The 24,864-nt window shown below is 36.1% G+C and overlaps 1 protein-coding gene across 5 annotated transcripts in view; it reads left to right on the top strand.

Annotated features, from left to right (window-relative positions):
- The window catches only part of UHRF1BP1L (UHRF1 binding protein 1 like), a 51,958-nt gene that overhangs the window by 13,276 nt on the left and 13,818 nt on the right, over positions 1 to 24,864 (top strand). For 4 of the 5 annotated variants that reach the window (XR_005604425.1, XM_039570561.1, XM_039570562.1 and 1 more), the window contains 14 exons: positions 2,982 to 3,144; positions 4,226 to 4,264; positions 6,740 to 6,831; positions 8,300 to 8,489; positions 11,502 to 11,642; positions 12,169 to 12,339; positions 13,595 to 13,775; positions 15,127 to 15,210; positions 17,240 to 17,422; positions 17,535 to 17,653; positions 19,422 to 19,563; positions 20,304 to 20,497; positions 22,294 to 23,786; positions 24,248 to 24,423. Coding sequence is in view for 4 of the 5 variants with exons in the window: in XM_039570561.1 (XP_039426495.1) it covers positions 2,982 to 3,144; positions 4,226 to 4,264; positions 6,740 to 6,831; positions 8,300 to 8,489; positions 11,502 to 11,642; positions 12,169 to 12,339; positions 13,595 to 13,775; positions 15,127 to 15,210; positions 17,240 to 17,422; positions 17,535 to 17,653; positions 19,422 to 19,563; positions 20,304 to 20,497; positions 22,294 to 23,786; positions 24,248 to 24,423 (3,368 nt within the window). In the remaining variant the exon portion in view is untranslated. Of the gene's footprint in view, positions 1 to 2,981; positions 3,145 to 4,225; positions 4,265 to 6,739; positions 6,832 to 8,299; positions 8,490 to 11,501; positions 11,643 to 12,168; positions 12,340 to 13,594; positions 13,776 to 15,126; positions 15,211 to 17,239; positions 17,423 to 17,534; positions 17,654 to 19,421; positions 19,564 to 20,303; positions 20,498 to 22,293; positions 23,787 to 24,247; positions 24,424 to 24,864 lie in introns of those variants that run through there. The other variant, XM_010410770.3, reaches the window with a different exon arrangement.

Genomic DNA, 24,864 nt, shown 5'->3' with positions numbered 1-24,864 from the left:
TGTCCTGCTTTATTTATTTCATGTACTGAGTAGTGGATATTAACAATTGGTCTGTGTCCTAGAAAAGGAGCAACAGTCAGAAGTTCTTGGGATGTTGTACAGAGAAATGGCCCTGTTGTTGAGACCTCTGCTCCCAGTTTGACCCAAGTTTTTAAGGAGTAATTAACTCATTCTAAGGAATGAACACCAGGGTAAAAAACAAGTGGCAGGCTGGCAGGTGGGCTGTTTGCATGTGCCTGGTCAGGGAGAAGAATGTGTGTGTATCATGAACTCAGGCCCATTGTTCTGAGTAGTTACATGAAAAGCTCATAGAAAATTTTAATTGGTTTTGCCCTATCAGGGATTTCTAATCATGAAACATCATGACACAACCAAAGATTTCTAATTATTTTGTATTCAGAATTACATGGTCTTAACTTTACGGGAATTACCTCTCTGTTTTACATAAAAATGTATGATAAATATCATAGTCTAATACGTTCTTGAAGTTTAAGCAATTAAGCATTCTGGGTTACAGTACTAAGAATCACAGAAGTTTTTTAGATACAGAGATAACTTGCCAACCTCTAAAGCCATGCTGCCTCCTTAGATTTTGCCTAGCAATAAATATTAGAAAAAGTCTCCAACACCAGAATATTTAGAATAATATTGACATTTAATTTCATAATAAAATGAAGAATTAATAGTATTAAAATATTAAATTGCAGATTGTATTTGGGTTACAATTTTTTCAGTGATGATTATACCAGCTTCATGGCAAGTTCACTGGAACTTGCGGTACACACACAACAGTGTGTCTGTGGTACATCTGCCCCTGAGTCTTGGTTGGTTGGGTGTGAAGCGCACCAGAAAGAAAGGACAAAGCCCTCTGGCTCAGTGGGGATGAGGCTGGAGGCTTGTGGTAACTCAAAATTGGCTTTGCTGTTGCCATTCTCAAATTGGCTTGCTGTTGCCATTCTCCTCCTTAATGGTATTTTGGTAACTTTCTTGCTTTGAAGTTTGAAAACCTCTTTTTGTAGGTCCTGTGTGTTTCACTGTGATGCGTCTGCACCTGTGACCAGGATAATGCTTAGATCTGTCTCTAAGCTGAGAGGCATTTCTGGTGTGGCTGAGCAACAGCGGACTCTGAGGGGGACTTCTTTCACAGAGCACAAGTCTCAGAGACTTGTGTGTACGTGTGTGTGTGTAATGGCAGAAGGTTTTTGCCTCTGCTGTGTAAATGTGACTTTGTAACACCACTTCGTAATTCTTATGTTGACCCTTATGTAGAAAGTCAAGAGTGAGCGGTACTACCATGTGACTGAAAACACTCAATGGCTGCTTTTTTTCTTCTTGGAATTTTGTATAACCTGAGCCAGATGAGACTTTGCAATGGTGTCTGAGATAGGAAGTTTTATATTTTGCAGTTACTGATAGGTTGTTTCAATGAGGCAGGTTATTTAGCTCTTCTCATTATTCGTTCATGTTGAAAGGAAGAAAAAAGGGTAACCAGAAAACAAAATAATTCAAGTCCTTTATTCCCCTCATAATGTTTCTAAACAGAGCAGTTAGAAGTGCATTAGTTGCCAAGGAAAATACATTTATCAATAGCCTTATCTCAATGTATTTTTAGTACTGAAATTATTAAACTATATTATTCACAGATTAAATCTCATTGCTTGTGGATAATTTATGCCTTGTAAGCAATACAGTAACAACTGCAGCACTTCTGTCATAAAAAACATGTCTAGTGTTATTTGCAGATACATAATGCTGGCATTTTGTCAGGCTAGGTAAATGCATTTCCAAAGCTAACCATCCCAGGAATATGGAGTAAGGCAGTTGGACTCAGAAATGCCTACTCTGTTTCAAGCTCTTCTTGGAAACTCTTAAGAGGAGAAGCTTGGTGACCTTCTTCATCTTTTTCCACCATCTCCCCCAGTATCAGACTTAATGAGGACCTTGTAGTTCAGTTAGAAGTTGGTCTTTTGAATGGAAAGCCAATGCTGTAATTGCACCTCCTGGGACATTGCTTTTGGGCGATGTTCCGTCATTGAGGACAGACGAATCCCTTTGCCTGGAGAATAGCAGCACTGGGAGATTTCAGTGGGAAAAGTCACAAAGCATAATGCCAGCAGCAGTATTTTCTACTAATCTTGTAAAACTGGATGCAATTCATGAGTAGAAACAATTTTTCATGGCAGATTGAAAGTGTGGTTAAGTATAGCCTGTTCTTAGCTTGTGGTAGATTTAATGCTACGGCTGTTGGTTTGAAGAACCCACGCTGGAGAACCCATGAGCTCTATCATGTTGTCTCACAAGGATGTGAACCGTTTGATACAGCCACACAGATTGTTCTATTGCATCAGCAGATTCAAGTGCCTTTGAAATATAAATAAATTTATATGTACTCTTCTAAATAGTTACACTTTTTACCACATGGATATCATATTGAGCTTTCAAGTTTTTATCCAGTATTTTATATACCTCATACTGCTATGTGTGTGTATGTGTATTTCTAATTTGTCATTAAATTCTGTTGCTAAATCTAATTAATATTGTAAATAAAACTTTTTTATTGAAAGATTTTAACTAAATATATAGAAAGGTACTGTTTATGACTGTAATTTTAGGGGTTTGGAATTATTTTGTCATTTTGAAAAATTAAAGAAGAGTGAAATAGATTCAATTCTACTTTATATAGTTTAAAATAAATCAAGAGTTTGAGTAAAGGATCATTTGTTATTCTGGGTAATGCAAAAATTAGAAGATATCTCACAATATGTTTTTGTTTATGTATTTATATATTGAGCTAATGAGATGAAAAAAATTAGAGGGACAAATCAATTCCATTGTACCATTTCTTTGCAGGATGAAATTTATCTAAGAACCTAAGATGATTTCTTCACCCTCAGACCATTGCTTTAAGTTAAATTGTCACTAATATGCAGGATAGCTTTGATTGCTTTATATGTATTTACTTAAGGTGTGCTTGTTTTTAGGTTCACCAAAAATCTCTCACCTGACAAGATCAACCTGAGCACGTTAAAGGGGGAAGGTCAGCTGACCAATTTAGAGCTGGATCAAGAGGTACTTCAGAACATGCTGGATCTCCCAACATGGCTGGCTATAAACAAGGTGTTTTGTAATAAAGCATCCATTAGGGTGAGTAATTTATTGTGCTGGAATGGTAATTAAATCTTTCTTCTTTTCCTTCTGTCTCTGTAAACTTTCAAGCAACTTTGTAGTAATAGGAAATTGTGATAAGTGCTTGGTAAAATTTTAAAGAACAACAAAGATGTTATCAGCAATAATTTCTTCCTAATTTTTGTTTCTCATGTGATGACATAAAATACATCTGGAAATGATGAAAACAAGAGCAATTATTTTTAATTTTTTTTTTTCTTTCTGAGTAAATTTTATTCCTGCATGTTTTGAAAATGAGGTAGAAGTAAAAGTTTGTATTTGTCCATGGTAATGAGTCTGTCATAATTATTTATTATTCGCTTTCTTGTGTATTCTCTCTTCACTTCTCTTTGTTTATTGCTTTCCCTCTTGTTCTGTTCCCATTTCCAAAACATACCTTTCTGAGGATTTGGATCTCTGTGGGGAACATGGAAACACAATAAATCTAGTAGATGCTGCTTTTTTTTTGTCATTGTGGCTGCTAATAATTGAAACAATGTATATAATCTCTACCACTTTATACTAATGTGGGATTAAGAAATGAAGGATGGCTTGTTCTTGACTGAAGTTACAGTGTGGTCAAACATTGGCACCTCCTCAGTCTTTTGGTGGGTTTTTTGTTTGCTTTTGTTTTCTCCGATGGGAGATTGTTCTGATTTTTCTGAATGCAGTGAACTTGATGTATTGTTGCAGGCATCCAATCAGTTGTAGGTCAACAAAGGCAATGTAGATTTTCTTTCCTTTTAAAAGAAAGAATGTGTAAGGCAGTGATGCTTTTTCTGACGCTTGACAACTCACTATTAAAGGGACAGATTCTACTTTGCTCCCCTGTTTTTTTGCTCAGTGATAAGTAGATTTTGAAGTTCAGAGTTTTTAACATCTAGTGTGTGCATAAAGTTACCATATAGTATCTTCAGATAAACTTAATATTTTGAAAGTAATATTATGCTGAGTTCAGAAGTTAGAAAAATAATTTGTATGCCTAAAACACATTCTATGTGATTTATTTTACTGTATTTTTAATATTTAATTTGCTTTAGAATACTGTTTTCTCTTGCAGATACCATGGACAAAATTGAAAACACATCCCATCTCTTTGGTGAGTTCTGAAATAAACTCTGAAATATACTGTGTGTAGCAGAATCTATATCTAATATTTATATAGTTCTCTTGACGTGATTCTAGAAATAACTGAAGCATTAACAGGCCTTTACTAAGTGTCCTCTGAGTAGCAGCAGATCAAGGCAAAATGCTGTAATGTGTTCATGGTAGGTTTGTTTTCTTAATCTGTGGCTTCAGTGTAATCACTGTAATGTTTGACCATTAGCTCATTTCTGTCAAGTTTTTAGTCATTACGTGTTAATTTGGGTTTACCTGAAGGTTAGTTATTGGTCTAATTAATCCCTTTTACAAGTTTCTGCCTCTCTTTTGGAGCTATCTTTTCTAGGGACTTTTCAATTCTGTGTCTGTACTCTACACAGTGATTTCACACACATAGCATTTATAGGGTTTTTGTGACCACCTAGGACTCAGCCTGGATATAAATAGGAGGTAAAATGCGTAGATAGGACTCAACAACAATTAGAAGTAATGTTAATTCTTGCATTTGTTTTCCTTTGTTCTTTCTTTTTAAATATACTAACAATTGTGGTAGCACCAGAAGTAATTTATTTGACGATGAGTAAACTTTCTTAATTGCATTTGCTTAAGAGTGAACATTCCTTTAGCTGTCATGTTTCCCAGTCTTGCAGTGAATGTGCTTGTAATTCCTTTGCTCTGAATCAGACTTGGGAAAGACGCGCTGTATTAAATAATTGATGCATTTGCTAGTGACCCAGTTGTAATGTACTAATGTCTGTACTGCTTCTTAATGACACCCAGAGCTTAAAGTCTGGTAATGCCGAGGTGGGATGTTTCAACCTCTTGGCTGTGAGATGTAACTGCCAGATTAGGAAATTGGTTTAAGCTGTGCTATTCTTAAACATGACACACTTTGACCTATGGTAGCAAGGCACTGTTTGCTTTGCTCCTACTGAACTTACATTAGCACTCTTTGAGGCTAAGATAACTTTCAAGGTAACCTTTTTTACATAAATGTTTCCTTGAGAAAGTGCATTAGATAGTAACAGAAGTTCACTATTCAATGGTAGATTGCACAACAGCCTTTTTGATTTCTAAAGGAAAGTGAATTCAGTGGCCCAAGTGCCAAACCTCAGCCCTTCATTACATCACTGAACTTCTGGTATTTTGGCAGGGACAGGGGAAGGGGGATATTTTTGCTACTGAGAGTTTAGTTAAGTTGGCATAGCATCCTCTGTTTGCACAGCTTACTAGGTAACTAGAACCCACTTGTCTAGGCAAAGGACCTTTCATTGGGCTGAGTTGCCCTTTGTGAGAATCAGTCCCTTAACACAGTGGCACATACTGTTATCTTTGCTCACAACCCAATTCTGATTTTGTATTATAAACAAGATAGTTTTGAGGAGTTATTTTGGACCCCAAGGATGATACACAGCAGGTTTTACTCTATCCAAGTACAGTGGTTGTCAGTGAGAAAAGACATAGATCTGCATCCAGGCATTCTTCATTACCTCTTTATTTATATTGTGCCATCTCCTCGAATCACTGTCCTACTGGTTTTTGCACTAGTCATGTAGTAAAGGGACTTCTTAAAAGAGTGGTCAAACATCCAAAAATGTTAGGATAACTGGGAGAAATCTTTGCTTCTCCCCACTGTCCTCAAACTATGGGATTGGGTTTTCCTTGGTTTTTTTTCCTCTGTTGTTGTTTTTCAAGGCAAGATAATCATTGAGACAGCTGAAAAAATAATTTTTAAATGTCCGATTTACTGTTAACAGCTATTGCTTCCCTTCAAGCATCAAAATACAGTGAAGTATAAATAAATCCAGACTCAACAGTTCATTAATTTTTTGGTTGTAGTCAGGTTTTCATGGATAAGAGTAGCACAGAAAAATATGGAGCAAGCAGATTATGACAACAGGCATGGTTAACACAATATGATAATATCCAGTAGCTAGGGCAGGTTGAATCATGAAAAATCTAAAATTGAGGACAAAGGGGCTTTTGGTGTTTGTCTGACCTATGAGCATTAATGGAGGAATTCCGAAGGGGTGGTAGAAAGTTAGAATTAGACAGGAACAAAATCTTAACTACTCTGCTTTGAATCAGGTTGCATTAAGTATTTTCACTGATAGAAAGAAAATTCAAGACAACCACACATTAAAGCATGTCCATTTTGGAATGCAATTTTTGAAAATGTATGTGTTGGATAAATAATATTCAGGCATCAAGAATTCAGTGATAAAATATTTGACTGGGGATGTGTATTAGAACACACAAAATTTAAAAAAAATGAAAAAAGTTAAAAAAAGATAATTCTAGTGTGTTACAAAAGTTTATGGAAAAATTGACACAGTAAGAAATTCTTTATGTATATTTCAGAAAAAGTTCTCAAGTGACCTTTTTTTGTTTGTATTTTTGTTCTCCATATGTTGTCTATTTACTTTGTTACTTCTTAGGTTTCTAAATTTTTTGTTTTGTTTTGTTTTTCAAGTCCTTGGATAAAGTTGTAATGGAAATGAGCACATGTGAAGAGCCACGTGCCCCTAATGGACCCTCTCCTATAGCAACTGCATCTGGGCAGAGGTCAGTGATGGTACTAACATGTAATTGGTCAAAAAACAGATTGGCTGCAAATTTTCAGAAGTGTATAGGGTTGCAGGTTGCCATTCCTATCTCCTCCAAAATTTTATTTTATTGCTTGTGTGTGAAGTAGTGTAGTGGTAATGGAGCTATCCAGACCCAAGCCTGGAGAGAACATGTGAACTAAGTATGGAGCTTGCAAGATATGTTTCCTGTGGGTGCAACTGCTATGTCAGATATTTACTGAATTTAATTGATATTAAATTTTTAAAAAATTAATGATATCTTGCCTTCATCCTTTTTGGAAAATATATATAATGTTCATGTGGGTTTTTAAAAATTTTATTTTTCATTTGTTTTGTCTAAAGAGTTTTGACGGCTGTTTGTGAGTGCAGTGTTTTAAAGTTCTATTTTCTTAGTTGTATCAGCCAATTCTTACTGGGAGATTTCATGCACAATGTGTAGACCAAAACTTAAATAATTTGGTGAGACAGTTCAGCATTACATCGGTGATTTTCATCTCTCCACACCCCCAATTATTTCCTTTACATGGACCCAAAACATTTTTCAGTGGTCACAGGGACCTATGTGCAGAGAAATAAATTTGATGATACAATTGCTTTTCTCGTTTTAACTTCTGTGCAATGTGTAGAAGTAGTCCATGGGCCTCTGTGTCTCTAAGGTACAGCTTGAAAATGTGTGCCACAGAGATTTTGTGTAGAATGAAAGTTGTCAAAAGGAAGGGAATGACAAATCACACAAATTGTTCTTTTAAAAGAAGCAGAAAAAACCCAAGAAAACAAAAGGGCAAAAATTTTTAGATGTTAAAATAATATTTAATATTCAATTTTCCATTCACTAATGTAAAACATTCAGAATGTATAAGATTTTTATTAAAAAATTATTTGCAACTGCTTAATCTTTTTTAATACTGTAGAAGAGTAACCACCATTTGGGATGCCTTTCTTTATAGAATGAAAAAAAGCAAATACTTTATACTATTTTGAATATGTGAAAGTTACTATTCTTAATGGACAAAATAATTCGGCTTACAGAGAAAAATACTAACCAGACTGGAATTGTCAAATAATTAATTTGACATTAATTACTCCTCATCTGTGCATAAAGAAGAGTAAGATTTCTGTGTAATGATGTAGACTGCTATTTTTATGTATGTATAACATACATAACATAACATATAATACATACTTCCATATAATTTCACGTGGAAGGATTGTGTTAACTGTTATACTGCATGTAGATTGATCTTGGTCAAATGTATGTTCTTTACGTAGAGATTAGGATCACAGAGTGGAAATTATTGTGAACTACAGGTATATTGAGCAAAAGCTGCTAACTGTAGAATGCACTAGTAACTTCATTTAACATCTCTTTCATTATTTATTTCATCTGTTTGATTTTGTGCCCTTCACTCGGTTTATATTTAATATGTTGGAATTTCACTTTTTAGTGAATATGGCTTTGCTGAAAAAGTGGTAGAAGGCATTTCAGTTTCTGTGAACTCCATTATAATAAGGATTGGTGCAAAAGCCTTTAATGCTTCATTTGAACTTTCCCAGCTGAGAATATATAGTGTAAATGCAAACTGGGAACATGCTGACCTTAGATTTACCAGAATACAAGAAGCTCAACGTGGAGAGGTAAATAATACCTTTTACTAACTTTTTTCCCTTGTTTTTGTGGTGAAGGAGGAAGTTGAATTGCAACCTTTTACAGTGTAGAGAACATGCCATTACTGGGAGTGGAGACACTCTGTGTTCAGTAATTTCAGTTGTCCTCTAGGAACACAAATATGTAAAAATAGTGGATTTGAGTCAGATCAAATGGCCAACGTGGATGCTTAGGCAAGAACAAAGACCAGGGCAAGCAGGTGTATGGTTTTCCTCTTACGTTCTCCAAGCTTGTAACTATTTTAAAATGCAAACTGAGCCAGACTTGAAGACTACTGAAAGAACAAAGAATGGTATATTAAATGTGGAAGGATAAGAAGTTGTGCTGGTTTTGTTATTGTTGTTGTTAGTAGTAGTAGTAATAATAGTAACAACAACAAGAATTATATTTTTGAAGTTTTAACTGGTTATTTATTTGCTTGTGAGGGTCTGCCTGATAAGGATTTTCTTTTTCTAAAGCAGTTTCAAATGAATTTTAGTTAAGTTCTTTGTGCAATTACTTTCTTGGAATACCTAAATCCTATGTATATATAATAAAGTAATAGCAGTAAAGTGCATATGTTTCTACTGTCTGGGAGAATAGCACATGGAAATGCTACTTTGATGTACACCATTCACTTGCCTTCTCCCAGGTAACCAAAGGCAAATGTATACTGACTGCAAAGTTGATTCTAAATATTGTATTCAAGGAGATTTATTTTAGCATCATACATCTGGCCTTGGATAAAGGGGTGTTTTAAGTTTTGCCCATGAGTGCCTGTTTAGAGGTGATAATTCTGAACCAAATAGAGCTTACTCAGAGTTAAGGAGTGTGGTAGTTGATTTTATGTAGGGAAAGAAACGCCGAGAGAATATCAGTTAAAAATACCACAAAAGTAAGAAGTTGAAAACTACTTTTCTGACAGTTTTCCTTTCTTGCAGTTTATCTGTATGCTGATGCTCCCATGTTAATGAAATCTAAATGGGATGAATTAAAGTTTGATTAGATGGAGTTTTGTATTGGCAGATTTTTTGATTTTGTGGCTTTTAGGAAGAATTTGATTCTGAACAGTTGACTGTACACAACAGAGCTTTCCTTGGGGGAGTATTCCTTTTTGTGCAATGAATACCAGAAACAAATGTCTAGAAATTACAGAGAATGATTTGTTAGCAGTAAATTTCATGAAAAGGTAAAATACCAAAACCAGTGCTGTACTTTGAAGATAACATGTGCTGAACGATATTTTTAGGGTGTAATCATTTAGCTTTGCACTGTAGCTACATTGTTAATGTGTTAAGGAGTCTCCTTAGAATTCTTTTAGAAGCTTTCAATCACACTGCATCTCCTGTATGAGGAGGATAGGTACTCTGCTTTTCTGCAAATATTGTTTCAGGATGCTTTGCACTGCACTTTCCATCTTGCTCACTTGACTGAGTGTGCGTCCTTTCCAGACCCACTGGGTATGTTTTACTTAAGTCTCTGCTTATGTTCTCAGGACATATGCTGTAAGGTTTTCAAATTGACAAGAGGAGAATGACAGGTGAAGAATAAGACACATACCAAACAAATTCTTCCTTCTTGCTCTTTACTCACGGCTGATCTTTGTTTCTTCAGAGGGTAATCGTAGAATCATGGAATCATTAAGGTTGGAAAAGACCTCCAACACATTGAGTCTAACTTTTGACCAAATGTCACCATGCCCACTAAACCATAGCACTAAGTGCCGTGTCCAGTCATTTCTTGAACATCTGCATGAATGGTAACTCCACCACTTCCTGGTGCTTCCAATGCTTAACCACCTTTTTAGTGAAAAAATTTTTGCTGATGTCCCTACCTTAACTTCCTCTGGTGCAGCTGGAGGCCATTTCCTCTTGTTCTGTTGCTAGTTTTGTCTCCTGCCTGGGAGAAGAGACTGTCCCCCATCTTGCTGCAATCTCCTTTCAGGTTGTAGAGCGCAATAAGGTCACTTCTGAGCCTTTTTTTCTCCAGGCTAAACATGCCCATCTCCCTCAGATGCTCCTCATAAGACTTGTGCTCCAGAGCCTTCACCTTCTCTGGGCATGCTCCAGCTACCTCCACGTCTGTCTTGAAGTGGTGGGCCCAGAACTGAACAGTCACTCTGCCCCCAGCCTGTGGTGCTGCCTGTGGTGGTTGTGACCTAAGTGCAGGACCTGGCACTTGGCCTTGTTGAGCATCATAAAATTGCCCTTGGCTCATCAATCCAAACTGTCCAGATCCCTCTTCAGCACCTTCCTACCCTCCAGCAGATCAACAATCTTCCAGCTTAGTGTTGTCCGTGAACTTACTGAGGGAACTTAATCCCATCATCCAGATCATGTAGGAAGGAGTTTTAGGTAAACTAGAATTACTGTTTTTTCCTATTGATGTCCTGTTCGTTTGATGTTCTCCATGATGTTCCTGCTGGACCATCACTCATTTTTCCGTATTTGATTTTCAGTGTCCAGCTGTACTTGATGCTCTTGTATCATTATTCTAACATTTGCTTGCTGTGTCTTCTAGAAATCCATGTAGTGGATTCAGAGCTTTGAATTTACATGGCATGCCGTGTGCTCAGTGTTTAACTTTCTCTTTTAATTGAGATAACTCCAAATAACACTCAAAAAAAACGTTTCCTATCCTGTAGCTTTGTTTCCCTCCCTGCTCTTTTCTTTTTTAACATTTTGAAACTAAACTACACAATCTTTTTATTCCTCTCCCAAAAGCAACCTTGTATGCAATAGTTGTGACCTTTATTTTCTTCTGAATATTTTAAATGCTGCTTATTACCTGCGCCTGCTTGGAAGTAGCTTAATGTTTCTGTGGCAAGCAGGGTGAGGGCTTTACTTCCTGACAGCTGTAAGTGGAATAACAAGTGTTGTATGAGGCTCATGTGAGTTTGTGTCTACATATGGACAGATGTACACATACACATGCACAGGGTTAGGTGCAAGTAAACTGTCATATTGCATCAAGGTGTTTTTCTCTTTTTTCTGTCTTTAAAGGTTTTGACTTTTAAAGAAATCAACTGGCAGATGATCAGAATAGAAGCTGATGCAATCCAGAGTTCTAAGCATGAAATCATGAGTGCTCCAGTTCGACTGATTACTAACCAATCAAAAATTAGGGTCACACTTAAAAGAAGGGTAAATTAGAAAAGTTTGAAATCTTATTTTGTTTTTTAATTTGTAATTTGTGCTCTTAATGCATGCATGCCCATAGTAAAGATTTTAATTTAGGCCATATCAAATGTAGAATTCCCTGAACTAAATTTATAGTAACATGTAACTGTGAGACTGTATAGAGTTTACAAGAAATAGTACAGCCAGATTTTGAAAATGAAGACCTTATACAGGTCCTATTAATAAAATGGTTTAATTTGCAGAGCTTTGTTTATGATGATGCTTGTTGTTTTATCTCTCTAGATTCAGGTAATATTTACACTACTTATATTTAGAGAAATGCAGCAGTTTAATACCTGGTGCGTGCCAAATACATAGAGTGAGGCATAAATATACTGTGTCTTAGGTACTTCTTAGGTAATGAGAGGAATAAAATTTAAAATAAAAAATGTTTCTTACTGCTTTTTGCATTCAGCTTTTCTTTACCCCATTTACTTAATATAAGAAATGTAAGTACTTAGTTCAACTTCTTTCAATTTTTATTTTACAGTTAAAAGACTGTAATGTTGTGGCATCCAAACTGGTTCTGATTCTGGATGATTTACTGTGGGTTTTGACTGATTCCCAATTGAAAGCCATGGTGCAGTATGCCAAATCTCTTAGTGAAGCCATAGAGAAATCAGCAGAACAGAGGAAGAGCTTGGCTTCTGAAACAGCCCAGGTATGAGAATTGATTGTCTCACTGTATCATTATTGGGTGTTCCACAGTACAACACAGTGTGGTTAGTTGTGTTAATTTATTTCAGAAAATGTTCAGTTACTCATTTTCATTCAGCTGTATATCTTAAACTACACTGGGAATGAATTGTAGTATAAAATAGTCTTTATTTTGCAAAAATTTGTGTATTGATGTTAATTGCAGAAAATAAAAGAAATTTTATTTCTTTATCCATGTACAGAGTGTTTAGATTCCTGTATTTACTTAACTCTTTATTGACTGTTAAGTAAATTTGTTCTTCAAATATTTTCTGGTTATGAATTTAAATAATTAAGACACACTAAGGTAACCTTAATGTGTGGGTAGATATGCTTACCATAATGATTTAAAGTGCTTGTCCAATTTGTTCTCATGGTACTGAAAAATTAGCTTTTATTAAGAGCTTACCTTCATGTGGTTCTCATTAGAATATATAGTGAAAAACAATTCTACTTTCAATATATTTCTGCTGGCACATCTGTGCTGTTGATGCTGCATATAAATCTTGGTATTCTTCAGCACACAGAGCAGGCTAGACCAACTGGGCTTTGTGAGTGTTGAGGGGAGGCACCTCTTCTTGTCTGAAGAAGCAGGACAGGTACACTGAAAAAAGATAATGCTGTAAATAAAACATGATTTATTACTGTAAAGTCAGTTGTAGAGAATCTCTTAGATTAAAGCTAGTGTACTGTAATGGAGAGTTCAGTTCTTGTGCTGGTCCTTATGCATTACAATGTGGTGTGAAGGTCTAGCCACAGCAATCTAATGGTTACCTGCTGTTGAGCTGGGAGGTTCTGATCCTTCAGTCCCTGTGCTTGCATCTCACCTGTTCCCTGATACTGGCACTGACTCATGTTTGACCCGATTGTGATGTAGCTTGAGGAGCTACATTAGCAGAAAGGAGCCCACTGTTGGTTTAGTTCCCTGAACAGCTTGCAACAAAAGTTAGAAAAATACCAGTGCTGCAAGTGACAGGAGTGTAAGGAAGTGTGGGGAACAGGGAGAATGGGAGATGCACTGGCAGTGCAGTGACACATCCATTAGCTTGACTTAGCTATTCTAGAACAGTACACTTAAATCTCAGTAATGATCCCAGAGGGAATGCGTGTCATGCAGATTTTTCCTTGTTTCAAAGGCCTGTTTTGTGTCAGTAAACGGGTACTTATGCTTGAAAGAAACAATAAACATTATAAATTGATGTGACTAAATATTTTTTCAGAGCTCTGCCCCTGCACCCAGCTCCCAGCAGGTGAAAGCGCACCAGACAACAGCAGCACCTGATCAAAACGATGCAATAGTAAAATTGTTTAATGATTTTGATGTTAAAGAAACTTCTTATCACTTAGTAATTTCCCATTTGGACCTACATATATGTGATGATATCCATTCTAAAGAAAAAGGTAATTTTTTTTTTTTTTAAGTAACATGTTTGAGAATCATAATCATCTTTAGGAGATATTTTGAGGAATACAACAATGAGACAATAATAATACAATAAAGTCAAGAGACTTTTGTTTAGAGGAACAGTCAGAATTGTCTCCAGTGTCTGTGGACACATGTAAAATTATTTAGGTGGCTCTGGCAGGACAACATTTCACTATTAAATGTAATTGTTTTAGAATAAGTGCAAAAACTAAGATTGCTAGTAGCTTCTGTGCTTTTCTGTCTTCTAGGAACTGATTCTGTCAGTCTGATGGTTACTGCTGGGTTTTTTTTTCTTTTATAAGTTAACTGCATTATGAAGAATGCACTGGCAACATTTCTGTGGCTTGAAGGGGTCACTATAAAATCTGCTTCTGTAATACTCATAAATATAGACTAATAAAAGAGCAGTCCTCTTTGTGTTACTAATTGAGACAGTTTGGTATGATCTGCACTGCATGGAAAGAATGGAACAAGTATCCTGTGACCTTAAAATTTTGTGTGTAAATCTTGTACTGTTTCTTTTTAACAAAAGCCTATTGCACATAGTCACATTTAGAATCAGGAATAAAAGAAGACAAATGAGGGCACTTTTTTCATGCCTTTTAAAAGTGATCATAGAAGAGTGACATATTGGTGTACATCTAAGAAGCTGGCTAGTCACGGAAAAATTTATGGAAACATGCAAGGTCTGCTGGAGAAGAGTATGAAAAACTTAGGGTTTAACAAATGCATTTCCTTGATTAGGAAAGAGACTTTCAGAGCAGCAGAGCATAAGGTTCACTGGCTAGAGGCATATTTCCTTACATGCAGTGTATACACTGCAGTTGGAATTTATCACTCCTGATGAGATCTCTTTATTGGTCCCTTATTTTTGGCCATGAAGTTTAAATTCAACAGTGGAAAAAGTCAGAGGAGAAGATTCTCAGAAGACGTCTTCCCTGCAGTATTTGTCAAATAAAATTTCATTATATAGTATTTTGAAAGTAAATGTTGGCTTCAAAGACTGATCATAATCATATATTCAGTGTAAAAAGTTTTGTTTCAGAAAAACTGCAGTAGTATGTTTTCAAAGTGTTGTCTTTTAAATAACATTGAAAACAGTATGGAATTTGTAAGTAGTGACTGAGTACAGAATTCTACAAGCTGATCTTTAGGAACCAGTGAAGACTATATGAATGAAGATTTTGAGGGAAGATAATGAGGTTGTAAGGAGAGACAGTAAAGGGAAGAAAGCAGTAGCTGTTAGATGTTTAAAGGATTACAGCAACATAGAACTAACATGCTAAATGCAATATCTGCAGAGCCAAGCATTGTTTTGTTTTACAGACCCAAACAGACGTGTTACAGGAGGGGCCATGCAGCTTTCCTTCAGCTATTTAACAGTGGACTATTATCCATTTCATAAAGCAGGTATGAAAGCAAGCATTTTATGAATTACCTATGCTTGAATGCTAAAAAAATTTGTGTGTACATGTATACAACTTAGATAATCGTGCTCAAACCATTTGAAATGCACCTTTTTACTTCCTTCTATATGCAAAAACAAACAACAAAAGCAACAACCTGGGAACCAGTTTAATTTCTGCAAATGAGCTGGTTTAGGCCAAACGCTCTTCACTGTTTTGTTTGGTCTTCTGACATGAAGAGAATTTTGTGTTGACAGAGGAAGGCAGTATTGCATATTGAGAATTCAGTAACTAGATATTAGCAAGAATCAATCTGCTAGATTTTTTTCATATATAGAAGTCTGTCATTTTATGTCCATTTCCAATCAGTGTTTTGCTTTTTATCTTATTTTGCTGAACAAGAATTTCAGTGTGTAGAGGTTCAATTGTGTAGCCTTTTGTTAAGAAATGTTATTAAAAAAAGTTAGCAATTTCCAAAGAAGTGTTTCTTACAAATAAAACATTTCTCATAAATAATTTCTAGTAGAAATATAAAAAATTTAGAAGAGACAGGATATGTTACAAAGCATGTGACAAGAAAAAGGGCCTGATCATCTTCCTAATCAGATGGTCTGGAGCAGAAATCCACATCATCATTCATGTTGGTCTGTCCTCTACTCCCAGCCTGTAAACACTCAGTTGGCTGATCATCCCTCCCGAGGCTGAGTTCCATCTGTTCCCATTGGTCTCACCCTCCGTGCCCTCTTGTGCTTCCCAAAAGGCCGTGTTCATCCCTTGCAGCATTTCAGTTGTGTGTGCTGTCTCGCCACATCTGTGATCCTAATGAGATCATACATTTGCATACACCTGCACACCCCTGTGGTTGCCCTGCTCCCACGCGTTCGTGATGCTGCATGTGTTTGTGTGCAAGCACTTCAGAGAGGCAGCTGCCCAGACTGACTTCCCAGAAGGGGTATTAGAGCTTTCCCTATGGTAATGCTAACCAAGTCCTGTAGGTCCTTCGGAGTTTGTCCTTTTGTTCCCTTTCTGGTTTCTTCCCTGTTCCTTTATCTTCTTCCTTAGCTATAAAAATGTGAATAACCTGCAAAGATAAGCGTGAGGAAGAAGTGTGGGGAAAAATATAATCTCTTGTGATAGGCCCCACCCTAAAAGTTTCTTCAATGCTGCAATATTTGCATTTAGACTTAAAATCTCTTTTTTTCCAAAATCATTTTCCTATTTTAATAGCAAACATATTTACTCATCCCTAGTATAAGTATCCAAAAATTCATTAAGCCCCAATAAAGTAAGTGTTCACATGGTATTATTTAAAGAGTGATCTACCAACTGTTACAAATTATTTGTTATTGCATCCTCATTATTTAACAGGTTGGTAGAATATCTTTACAGGACTATTTAAATATACAGCGATTTCTTTCAGAGGTTTGAGTGCTTGACCAACAGAAACATGTTGGAATTGAAAACAGGAACAAAAGAATTTCCAGTGGGATTGATTTTTAAGGCTGTGTGTGCTGCAGCACTTCTCAAACTTACCTTCTTGTTTGTGTGCCATAAAGGTGCTAGAGAACCAAGACAAAAAGAATTCATTTCTGGAAAGGGACCAGGAACTTCTTAGGACACAGTTCTGGCAGGAAAGATAAGCTTGGAAAAAGTGAGCATGAGAACATTGTTCTGTTACTTGCTCTCACTTTTTTTTTTTCAGTTGAGCATTTTTTTGCATGTTCTCACATATGACATTAATGTGTCATAAGATTTCTCTGAACTGAAAATACTCAATGATGTTTTGAGTGTTAGTGGTGTTATAAGGCAGCTGGTAATGCTATATTCTGAGTGATTTTGTGAAGTGCTGGGACTTATTTTATGGAATATATAACTTCTGTTTTAACGTCTGGTATGACTGCTGTTGTTCTATAATTACAGCATGCGATGAGCTTATAGTTTGAAGAGTAATTGTGAAATAGTGGAAACTTGTTATCCTGTTAGAAGCAAAATTTCAAAGGAATTAATATTTCCCCCATTTCTCTTATTTGCAGGAGACAGCTGTGATCACTGGATGCATTATAGTGATGCAACTAAAACCAGAAGTGGATGGGCCAAAGAATTATTAAATGAATTCAAAAGCAATGTTGAATTGCTTAAGCAGGCTGTGAAAGATCAGGTCATAGATTCTCCTCCCAAATCACCACCTGCTGTATTTCCTCAGATTCTACAAACAGGTATTTTGCTTACATAACTTAATTCTCTACTTCCATGAAATAGTAAAACTATGAAAAAAAAAAAAACAAACCCTGTTCTTTTCAATGATTCCATCACTATTCTTTCCTACAGGCAAGGAACAGATACCGAAAGGAACATCTAGGGCTTCCTCTGTATCTTCCCAACAACCAAAGGGCAAACTGATGTCTAGTCCTATTGTGGTTAGACTTGCAGATTTCAATATATATCAGGTACATTTCTTTAAGTTAGTAAAATTGGGGCTACTCCACCCTTGGCTGTTATGTAACTGTGCTTTTTAAGGGACAGTATGAAGCCCATTGAAATTAATGAGTCTTTCCATTCATTATTGGATTAGACCTTTATGGAACTGCTTCTGCTTTGTTAAAATTTGTGATCCTATCACAACTATGTGTTGGATCCAAGTTCTACTGTTCTCCAAATTATGAATTTGGAATTTAAATTTAATCTTTTCGTTGTACTATGTTATGTGCCCAATATTTTAATATGTGGTTTTGTATATCATGGTTTTCTAATTGTTATATTTTTCAAAGTACATTAAAAACTGTTAAGAGGTTTCTTTAAGTTTTTAAGGTTTTTTTCCAGCCACTCCCTCTCCAGTGATATTTTGAGCAGACGCTTTAACCATTTCCATCCCTCTCCCCTTTGTTAGAATGAGTAGTTTTAGTTTCTGGTCGTGGTCCAGGTTGACTGTTCTGAGGCAAGTGGAATACAGAAGTGTATCTCCATTAGGCAGAAGGGTAGTGATATGGGAGGATCATAAATTTCAGGTCCTAACAAAAATGTTAAGTATGTGTCCTTCGTCATTGTGATTTCTGCTTGCTCTTGTTCCAATTTCTAACATTTTTCTGCTATATCGCTTCTGGTGTTGTGGGAGAGTGCAGATTGCTGCTAGGAGCATTCATCTGGATCTGAAGTGGTTTTATACTACTGCTTTGTACTGTTCATGTTTCCGTTTGCCTTCTGCTCTTGTCTCCTCCTCTCTACACAAACACATTTTCAATTTTTGAATTGTTATTATTTCTATGCAGTTTCCTAAAAGCTATTTTTCTAAATAGATCATTTTACTTGAATTTTTGTGTGTGTTAATGCAGATATGTTTGCCTCTTGAAAACAGCTACATAGAGTGAAGCAGGCTTGTAAAGGTCAAGTATTCATTATTTCCAGTGAAACTCATTCTAGTAGACATCATCATCTGTTCAATATTAATACATTGGGTAATTTCAAACTAGCAGTCTGACCTGCTAACTGTTGAATGAAAGAGCTTTGTTTTGGCAACATACTTTTTAAACTAGGATACATTCAATAAAATTTAAGGTCAAATATAAATCAAATGTTGATTTCTTACTTGTTTTTAATTGTTGTTCATTTACATTGTAAGGAAATAGAAATGGAGATTATTGTTCCATAGTGTCTTGATTCTCCTGTGAAGCAGACCATCAGGCATATCCAAGCATACGTATCTCTGCCAAGTGCATGCTGAACACCTTGCTTAGCATACAGTGTGAGAGTTGGCCTGTGTACTGGAATTTGTTCTTATGACAGTACAAGAACTTCCTAATGTGTAATAAACTTATCTAGCTTCTAATCTCTCCCTTATCTAGACCAGACTGTATGGAAACACACTCCATGCAAGCATAAATGTTTAAACAGGAGCTGTAAGATTTGCAATAAAAAAATCAGATCATTCTCGGCTTCTGCTGAATGCCTTTGAAAGTGACCTGCTGCCTCTTGCCTTGTATGAGGGAAGAGGATCTGGTACCTTTGAAACAGTTTTCTTGTGAAACAGTTCTATGCAAGTCATTTCTGCTACAAGGCAGTTAAGTCTTTCTTACTGTCAGCACTTTGTGTTGTGCTTGAGGACCTACACCCAAGAGCAGTGGAATGTTACCTTACTAGGGGCAGTACCTTGCAACTACAAATGCTTAATCATTCATAAAAATGTAATGTGTTAATGAAATAATCTTCTATCTTTTACAGGTTTCAACAGCAGACCAATGTCGTTCTTCCCCTAAAGCTCTGATCTCTTGCAATAAAAAGTCACTTTATCTTCCACCAGAAATGCCAGCTATTCATATTGAATTCACTGAATATTACTACCCAGATGGAAAGGACTTTCCTAGTAAGACTTCTTTTTTTTTTTTTTTTCTTTTTTTGTACTGAAGCATAAATTTTGTGTGTTACTTTCACCTTTGTGAAGCTTAACGCTCAGAAATAGGTAATGGCTTTCTAAAATGGCTAGAGCACAAGACTGCTTTATTTCCATAGTGCTTGCTCCTGGCAAACTCCTGTTAATACTGATTTTTTTATAAACATGGTTTTTCAGTCTAAAAACACTTGCAGCATTTTTACTGGCACATGAATTATTCGTTCTCCAGCATCCACATATTGTTTCTGCAATTTCACTGTCTGGCTACATAAAAGAACTCAAACTATTGCAGTAATACCTAAAATGCAACAAAGAGGTGCTGGAGTTATTTGTAGGAATGTATTCTGTGGCTGGCCCTGTTTTATATACAGAAATGTTAGTGGATTTCTTGGGGATGGGGCTCGAGGACAGCAAATTTCCATGGTCTTGCCCTTCCTCTGTAATGAGAATATTCTCCCCCTTTCCTCAGACTTAATTCTATTAGTTTTTTTTACACTCAAAAATTCAGTTACTTGCTTGGAGTGAAAGAAGCATCGCTTCAGGTATCTGCTAACAATTTATTCGTCCTTGAGACTAAGGGAGCAGGTTTCTTTTCTTTCCCTGATGAAAAGTACTGGTGAAAATGTAAGTTTGCAATCATTTAAAAACCAAACAAAACCCAACCCATAAACATTTGACTTATTCTAATGGTTTCATTTTCTTTTCTCTTTTAGTTCCATGTCCAAATTTGTATGGCCAGCTGAATGCTTTACAGTTCACCCTGGATCAGAGAAGTATTCTTTGGCTAAACCAGTTTGTGTTGGATTTGAAACAGAGTCTTATTCAGTTCATGGCCATGTACAAGTTAAATGACAATTCAAAATCAGATGAACATGTTGATGTTAGAGTGGATGGACTAATGTTAAAGGTACACTGTCACTGAGGATGGGGTTTGTGGTTCCTTGGAAGACTGTTTCTTTTATTCTGAAAAGCTGTTAGCAGAGCAACTTAAGAAATAAATACCTAAATGAATGAAAAAACACTAATCTAAAAAACTCTGCAGAATACGATGGTTTGAAGACAGACATCTTATCTCCTATACTCCTTCATCTGTGTCCTAGGGGGATTTTGGTTTTGTATTGAAGACCTGAGTGGGAGTACTAACAAAGTATTTCCCTGTGATCAGTGAACTTGACATAGCAGAACTAAAAAGAAATTGAGCACTAAAGTAAAAATAACTAGTGAAAAATTAATATTTGTACTCTATATTAATGCAAGGGCCCTCCCTTGTTCCACTGGTTGTATTATATCAAAACTCTTTTTGTCTTGTTAATGAGTGCCTAGAGTAAGGAAAGCAGTTTATCTGAAGGTTTATTTCCTTCTCCAAAGCCCATTCTCACCATTTTCTGTTTCATGCTGGCTCTTGGTGTAGTTCAGGTACATGAGTTCTCTGTATGCTTATTCCAGAGGAGTGGTGCTTGTTAATATGGCCGAACATCAAATTTTTGCTTCCCTTGTCTTCTCATCCTTTGTAAAAAAAGGATTATTGAGCAGATAAATTTCCCACCCATCCCCTGTTTGCGTTGTGAATTTCATTGTATGGTTTCCAAGGTTCAGAGGTGAACAAAACGAGTCTTTTCAGTGGTGCCCACAGGAGAGGTTTCAAGGGTTCTAAAAAGTCAGCATATGGAGAGATGGTTATCTGTCTAAGCTCCTGGTACGTACTTAATGGAGCTTTACAAGCAAGGGAGAAATACTGTTTGTATTGAATAAAAACAGTTATTAAGAGCAAATGACTGGAAGTCTGCAAATATAGATTGATCTGATACTGAATTATTATATGTGAATAGCCTACTAAACTAATTATGTCACCCATGTATTAACAGCATTATTTTTTTTCTAGCAAATGATGAATATTTTAATAGCGTGCTTGATGTTTACATATCAGATAGCTAATTATTTTATTTGGTTTTTTTTTTCTGAGTCCTTGTATTTAAATGGAGAAGCTTCATTACCTCCATCTTTAAGTGTCTTTAGGGATGATTTTTTTACTCCTACTTTCTAGATTCAGAATGGAGATATTGTGATAGAAGGCAGTGTAACTGATACTAGCAAAACTAGAGTTGCCAATGTTCATGTTAACAATTTAAGAAACAGGATTTGGCATAAAATATGTTTACTTTAAAATGTGCACTAAAAATATGCAGGTTAAATTAAATAGAGAAGTATTAGCTGCATTAGCACATTTAACTGCTTGCTTGTATCTTAACATAGAAATAAAATACTGTAGGACTCGGTATGGTGAAAAACCCTGTCTGACAAGCCAGATTGAACTCCAAATTATAATTCTCTGTTTTTCAAAGCTGTAAATTTTGGAAACACTTGACGAAACTTTTTAGCAAGCTGCTTGAGTTGAACAAATGAGCCACTTCAGCCTAATATAGCAGAACTAAATTTAAGACCTTCAGATAAGAAAAGCCTGAGACCCTTATGTTTTTGTACAAATATTGATGCCACATCATCCCTCTTAAAAATGAGAGAAAACATAAATCATAGTCTGTGAGCCTGACTTACCCCTGTTCTGTGTCACTGTACTTGATTTCTCATAAAACTGTAATTGTATTCCTTTATATCAGCTGTCATGGCTACTATTTTGTTTCTTTAATTGTATACCTTCCTAATCTATGTATTTTTAACTAGACAAAATGTATTTCTCCCTTGCAGATCATCATCCCATTTGAAAACAAACCTGAAATTCATAAGGATCAACCTCGTGCACTTTCCATTCAAAGTTCAGAGATGATTGCTACAAATACCAGATGCTCACCAAACTGCAGACACTCTGATCTAGAAGCTTTGTTTCAGAACTTCAAGGACTCTGAATTTTTCAGTAGAACTTTCACCGCTTTTCCTAAATCCCCAAAAAATTTTAATCTTTTGCATCCAATCTTCCAGAGACACGCTCATGAACAAGATACCAAAATGCATGATGTTTATAAAGGTTATATCATCCCAGAACTGAATAAATATGCATTAAAGACATCTGCAGCTACTGATGTTTGGTCCATGCATTTTTCCCAGTTTTGGATAGATTACGAAGGAACGAAAAGTGGGAAAGGCCGACCAATAAGCTTTGTGGACTCTTTCCCGCTTTCAGTTTGGATTTGCCAGCCAATAAGATTTGCGAAGTCACAAAAAGAGCTTGTATCACATAGCCAGACAGCCTTGAACATTCCAAAAAGTGAATCTAGTGATCTCTCTAGTAGATTGCAACGTAAGAAACTTCTAAAGGAGTATTACAGCAGTGAGACAGAGCCCTTGACCAATGGTATTCAAATGTCTGAGACTTTAGGAGTGCTTTCTGAAAGCTCTTCCTCTGATGCAGATGTCCATGTTCTTGTCCATGTTCAAAAACATGTAAGCGTGCAGATCAATCACTACCAGTATCTTTTTTTGCTGTTTCTCCATGAATCTCTTATATTGCTCCTGGAAAACTTAAGGAATGACGTAGAGGCAGTGACAGGAAAACCCGCAAAGCAAACAGATGTCTGCATTGGGATCCTACTGAAAAGTGCAGAAGTAGCCTTACTGCTCCATCCAGTGACTCAGGGAAACCCTTGTAAGTCTCCTGTTGAGGAAGAAGGAAGTCCCGTGGCATCAGAACTCTCCCCTGTGGGAAATGGGGCAACTCTTACTTCAGAGAGTAAATTAGTTGGTAGTAAGATAGTGGAAGCTGGTATTACTAATTTTGATTATGTAAATGACTGCAAGCCTCTGAATGCTGAAGTTAATAAAGGAATTTTAATAGATCCTCTTTTGTTTAAATCAGACAGTAATATGGATTTTCAGAAAGCAATGTCATTTTCTGATGATGCATCAGAAAAAGGTTTGGGCGATACAAGTGAAGGAGGAAGCAGTGGACTTTTTAGTAGAAGTGATTCAGAGGAGGTCTGTGGACCTCTAAGTGAGAAAAGTAGTTTGAATCCTAGGGATTCGGTGTCCATTCTAAATAAGAGAGAAGATTCTACTGAATTTTTCATTGATAAAGAGGATGACAGAAACATATTTTCAAATAAGTTAAATGAACAGGAAGGCACAACTGAAGGCTGTCCTAACCGAGTCGCTGACTTAGAAGCTGCCTTAGAATCTGAAGAGCTTGAAATCAACAAAGAAAAAGTGACTTCAGTTAAGATGTTTGCATTCCAGTCTTCATCAAGGTATAGAAGATTTAATACTAAATCAGTTTTCCTACTCTTTGAAAATATTTAGTAATCCTGTTGGCCACAGACTTGTAGTACTTTTAGCAGTCAGGAAGGGAACATCTTAAGAGTTGGCCTGTATGGTCCTTCCAACTAATGCTGTTCTGTGATTGTATGTTAGAAGTTACGCCATATCCAGCATTCAGTGAAAGTTAAGATGAAGTGTTAGTTAATTGATTTAAACTGTTTGCTTTTAGTTTAAATGTTAGGAAATAAGTATTGAGAGAATTATTGACACAAATACCTGGATGAATATATGTTGTTTCTACATTTACCTCTTTTTCCTATCAAAGGATTATTGAATAATCATATTTTTTTGTTTTATATCTTGCCTGCTTTAGAGGAATTTTTTAAAGTAACTTCTATGTATTTCCTTTCATTTGAAATAATAATTTCTTTGTATCTTTATATTTTAAAAGTGCTAAGCATAAGGACCGCTGCTCGTCCAACCTCCCTGCATTCTCTGTTTCTTACAAAAATATGAAGAGAAGTCCATCACAAGTTTCTCTGGATACCATCTCTATTGATAGTATGATGCTAGAGGATCATTTGACAGAGAGTGATGGAAGTGATAGTCAAAGCTTTCTGGAGAAAGGTAAGTAGGTTTAACAAAATATTTTTAAGCAATACATGAAAATGTTGTTTGTTATTAAAGTTGTGCTCAAAAGGATTCTAGTCCAGCAAATCCTGGATACTTTACAAGACTCTTTCTGTTCCTTTCACCAGTAATACCAAGTGTATTCACCATATATCATTTCAAGTGAAAGCAATAATGTGTGCTACTTAAGCAGCACTATTTAATTTTAACACAGCTTAATTTTCCTCTCTTGAGGAAAGTAAGAGCATTGAAGTGCTGTGTTGCAAATCTGAATTCAGCAGAACTTGTTCCTTGCTCTGCTTAAAAGCAACTGTTTGGCTGCAAGTACTTACAGGTCGTAGCCTGAATTGGTGTTACAAATGAAGTGGTAAAGAAGCTTTCATTTTAGAGGTGGATGAAAAAGAAATGAGTTTTCACTCATGCTCACCATGCTAATTA

The sequence above is a fragment of the Corvus cornix genome, chromosome 1A (assembly GCF_000738735.6).
Source record: "Corvus cornix cornix isolate S_Up_H32 chromosome 1A, ASM73873v5, whole genome shotgun sequence".
Lineage (NCBI taxonomy): Eukaryota > Metazoa > Chordata > Aves > Passeriformes > Corvidae > Corvus > Corvus cornix.
Note: the sequence above shows the minus strand (reverse complement) of the source record. Positions and strands in the feature narration are given on the sequence as shown.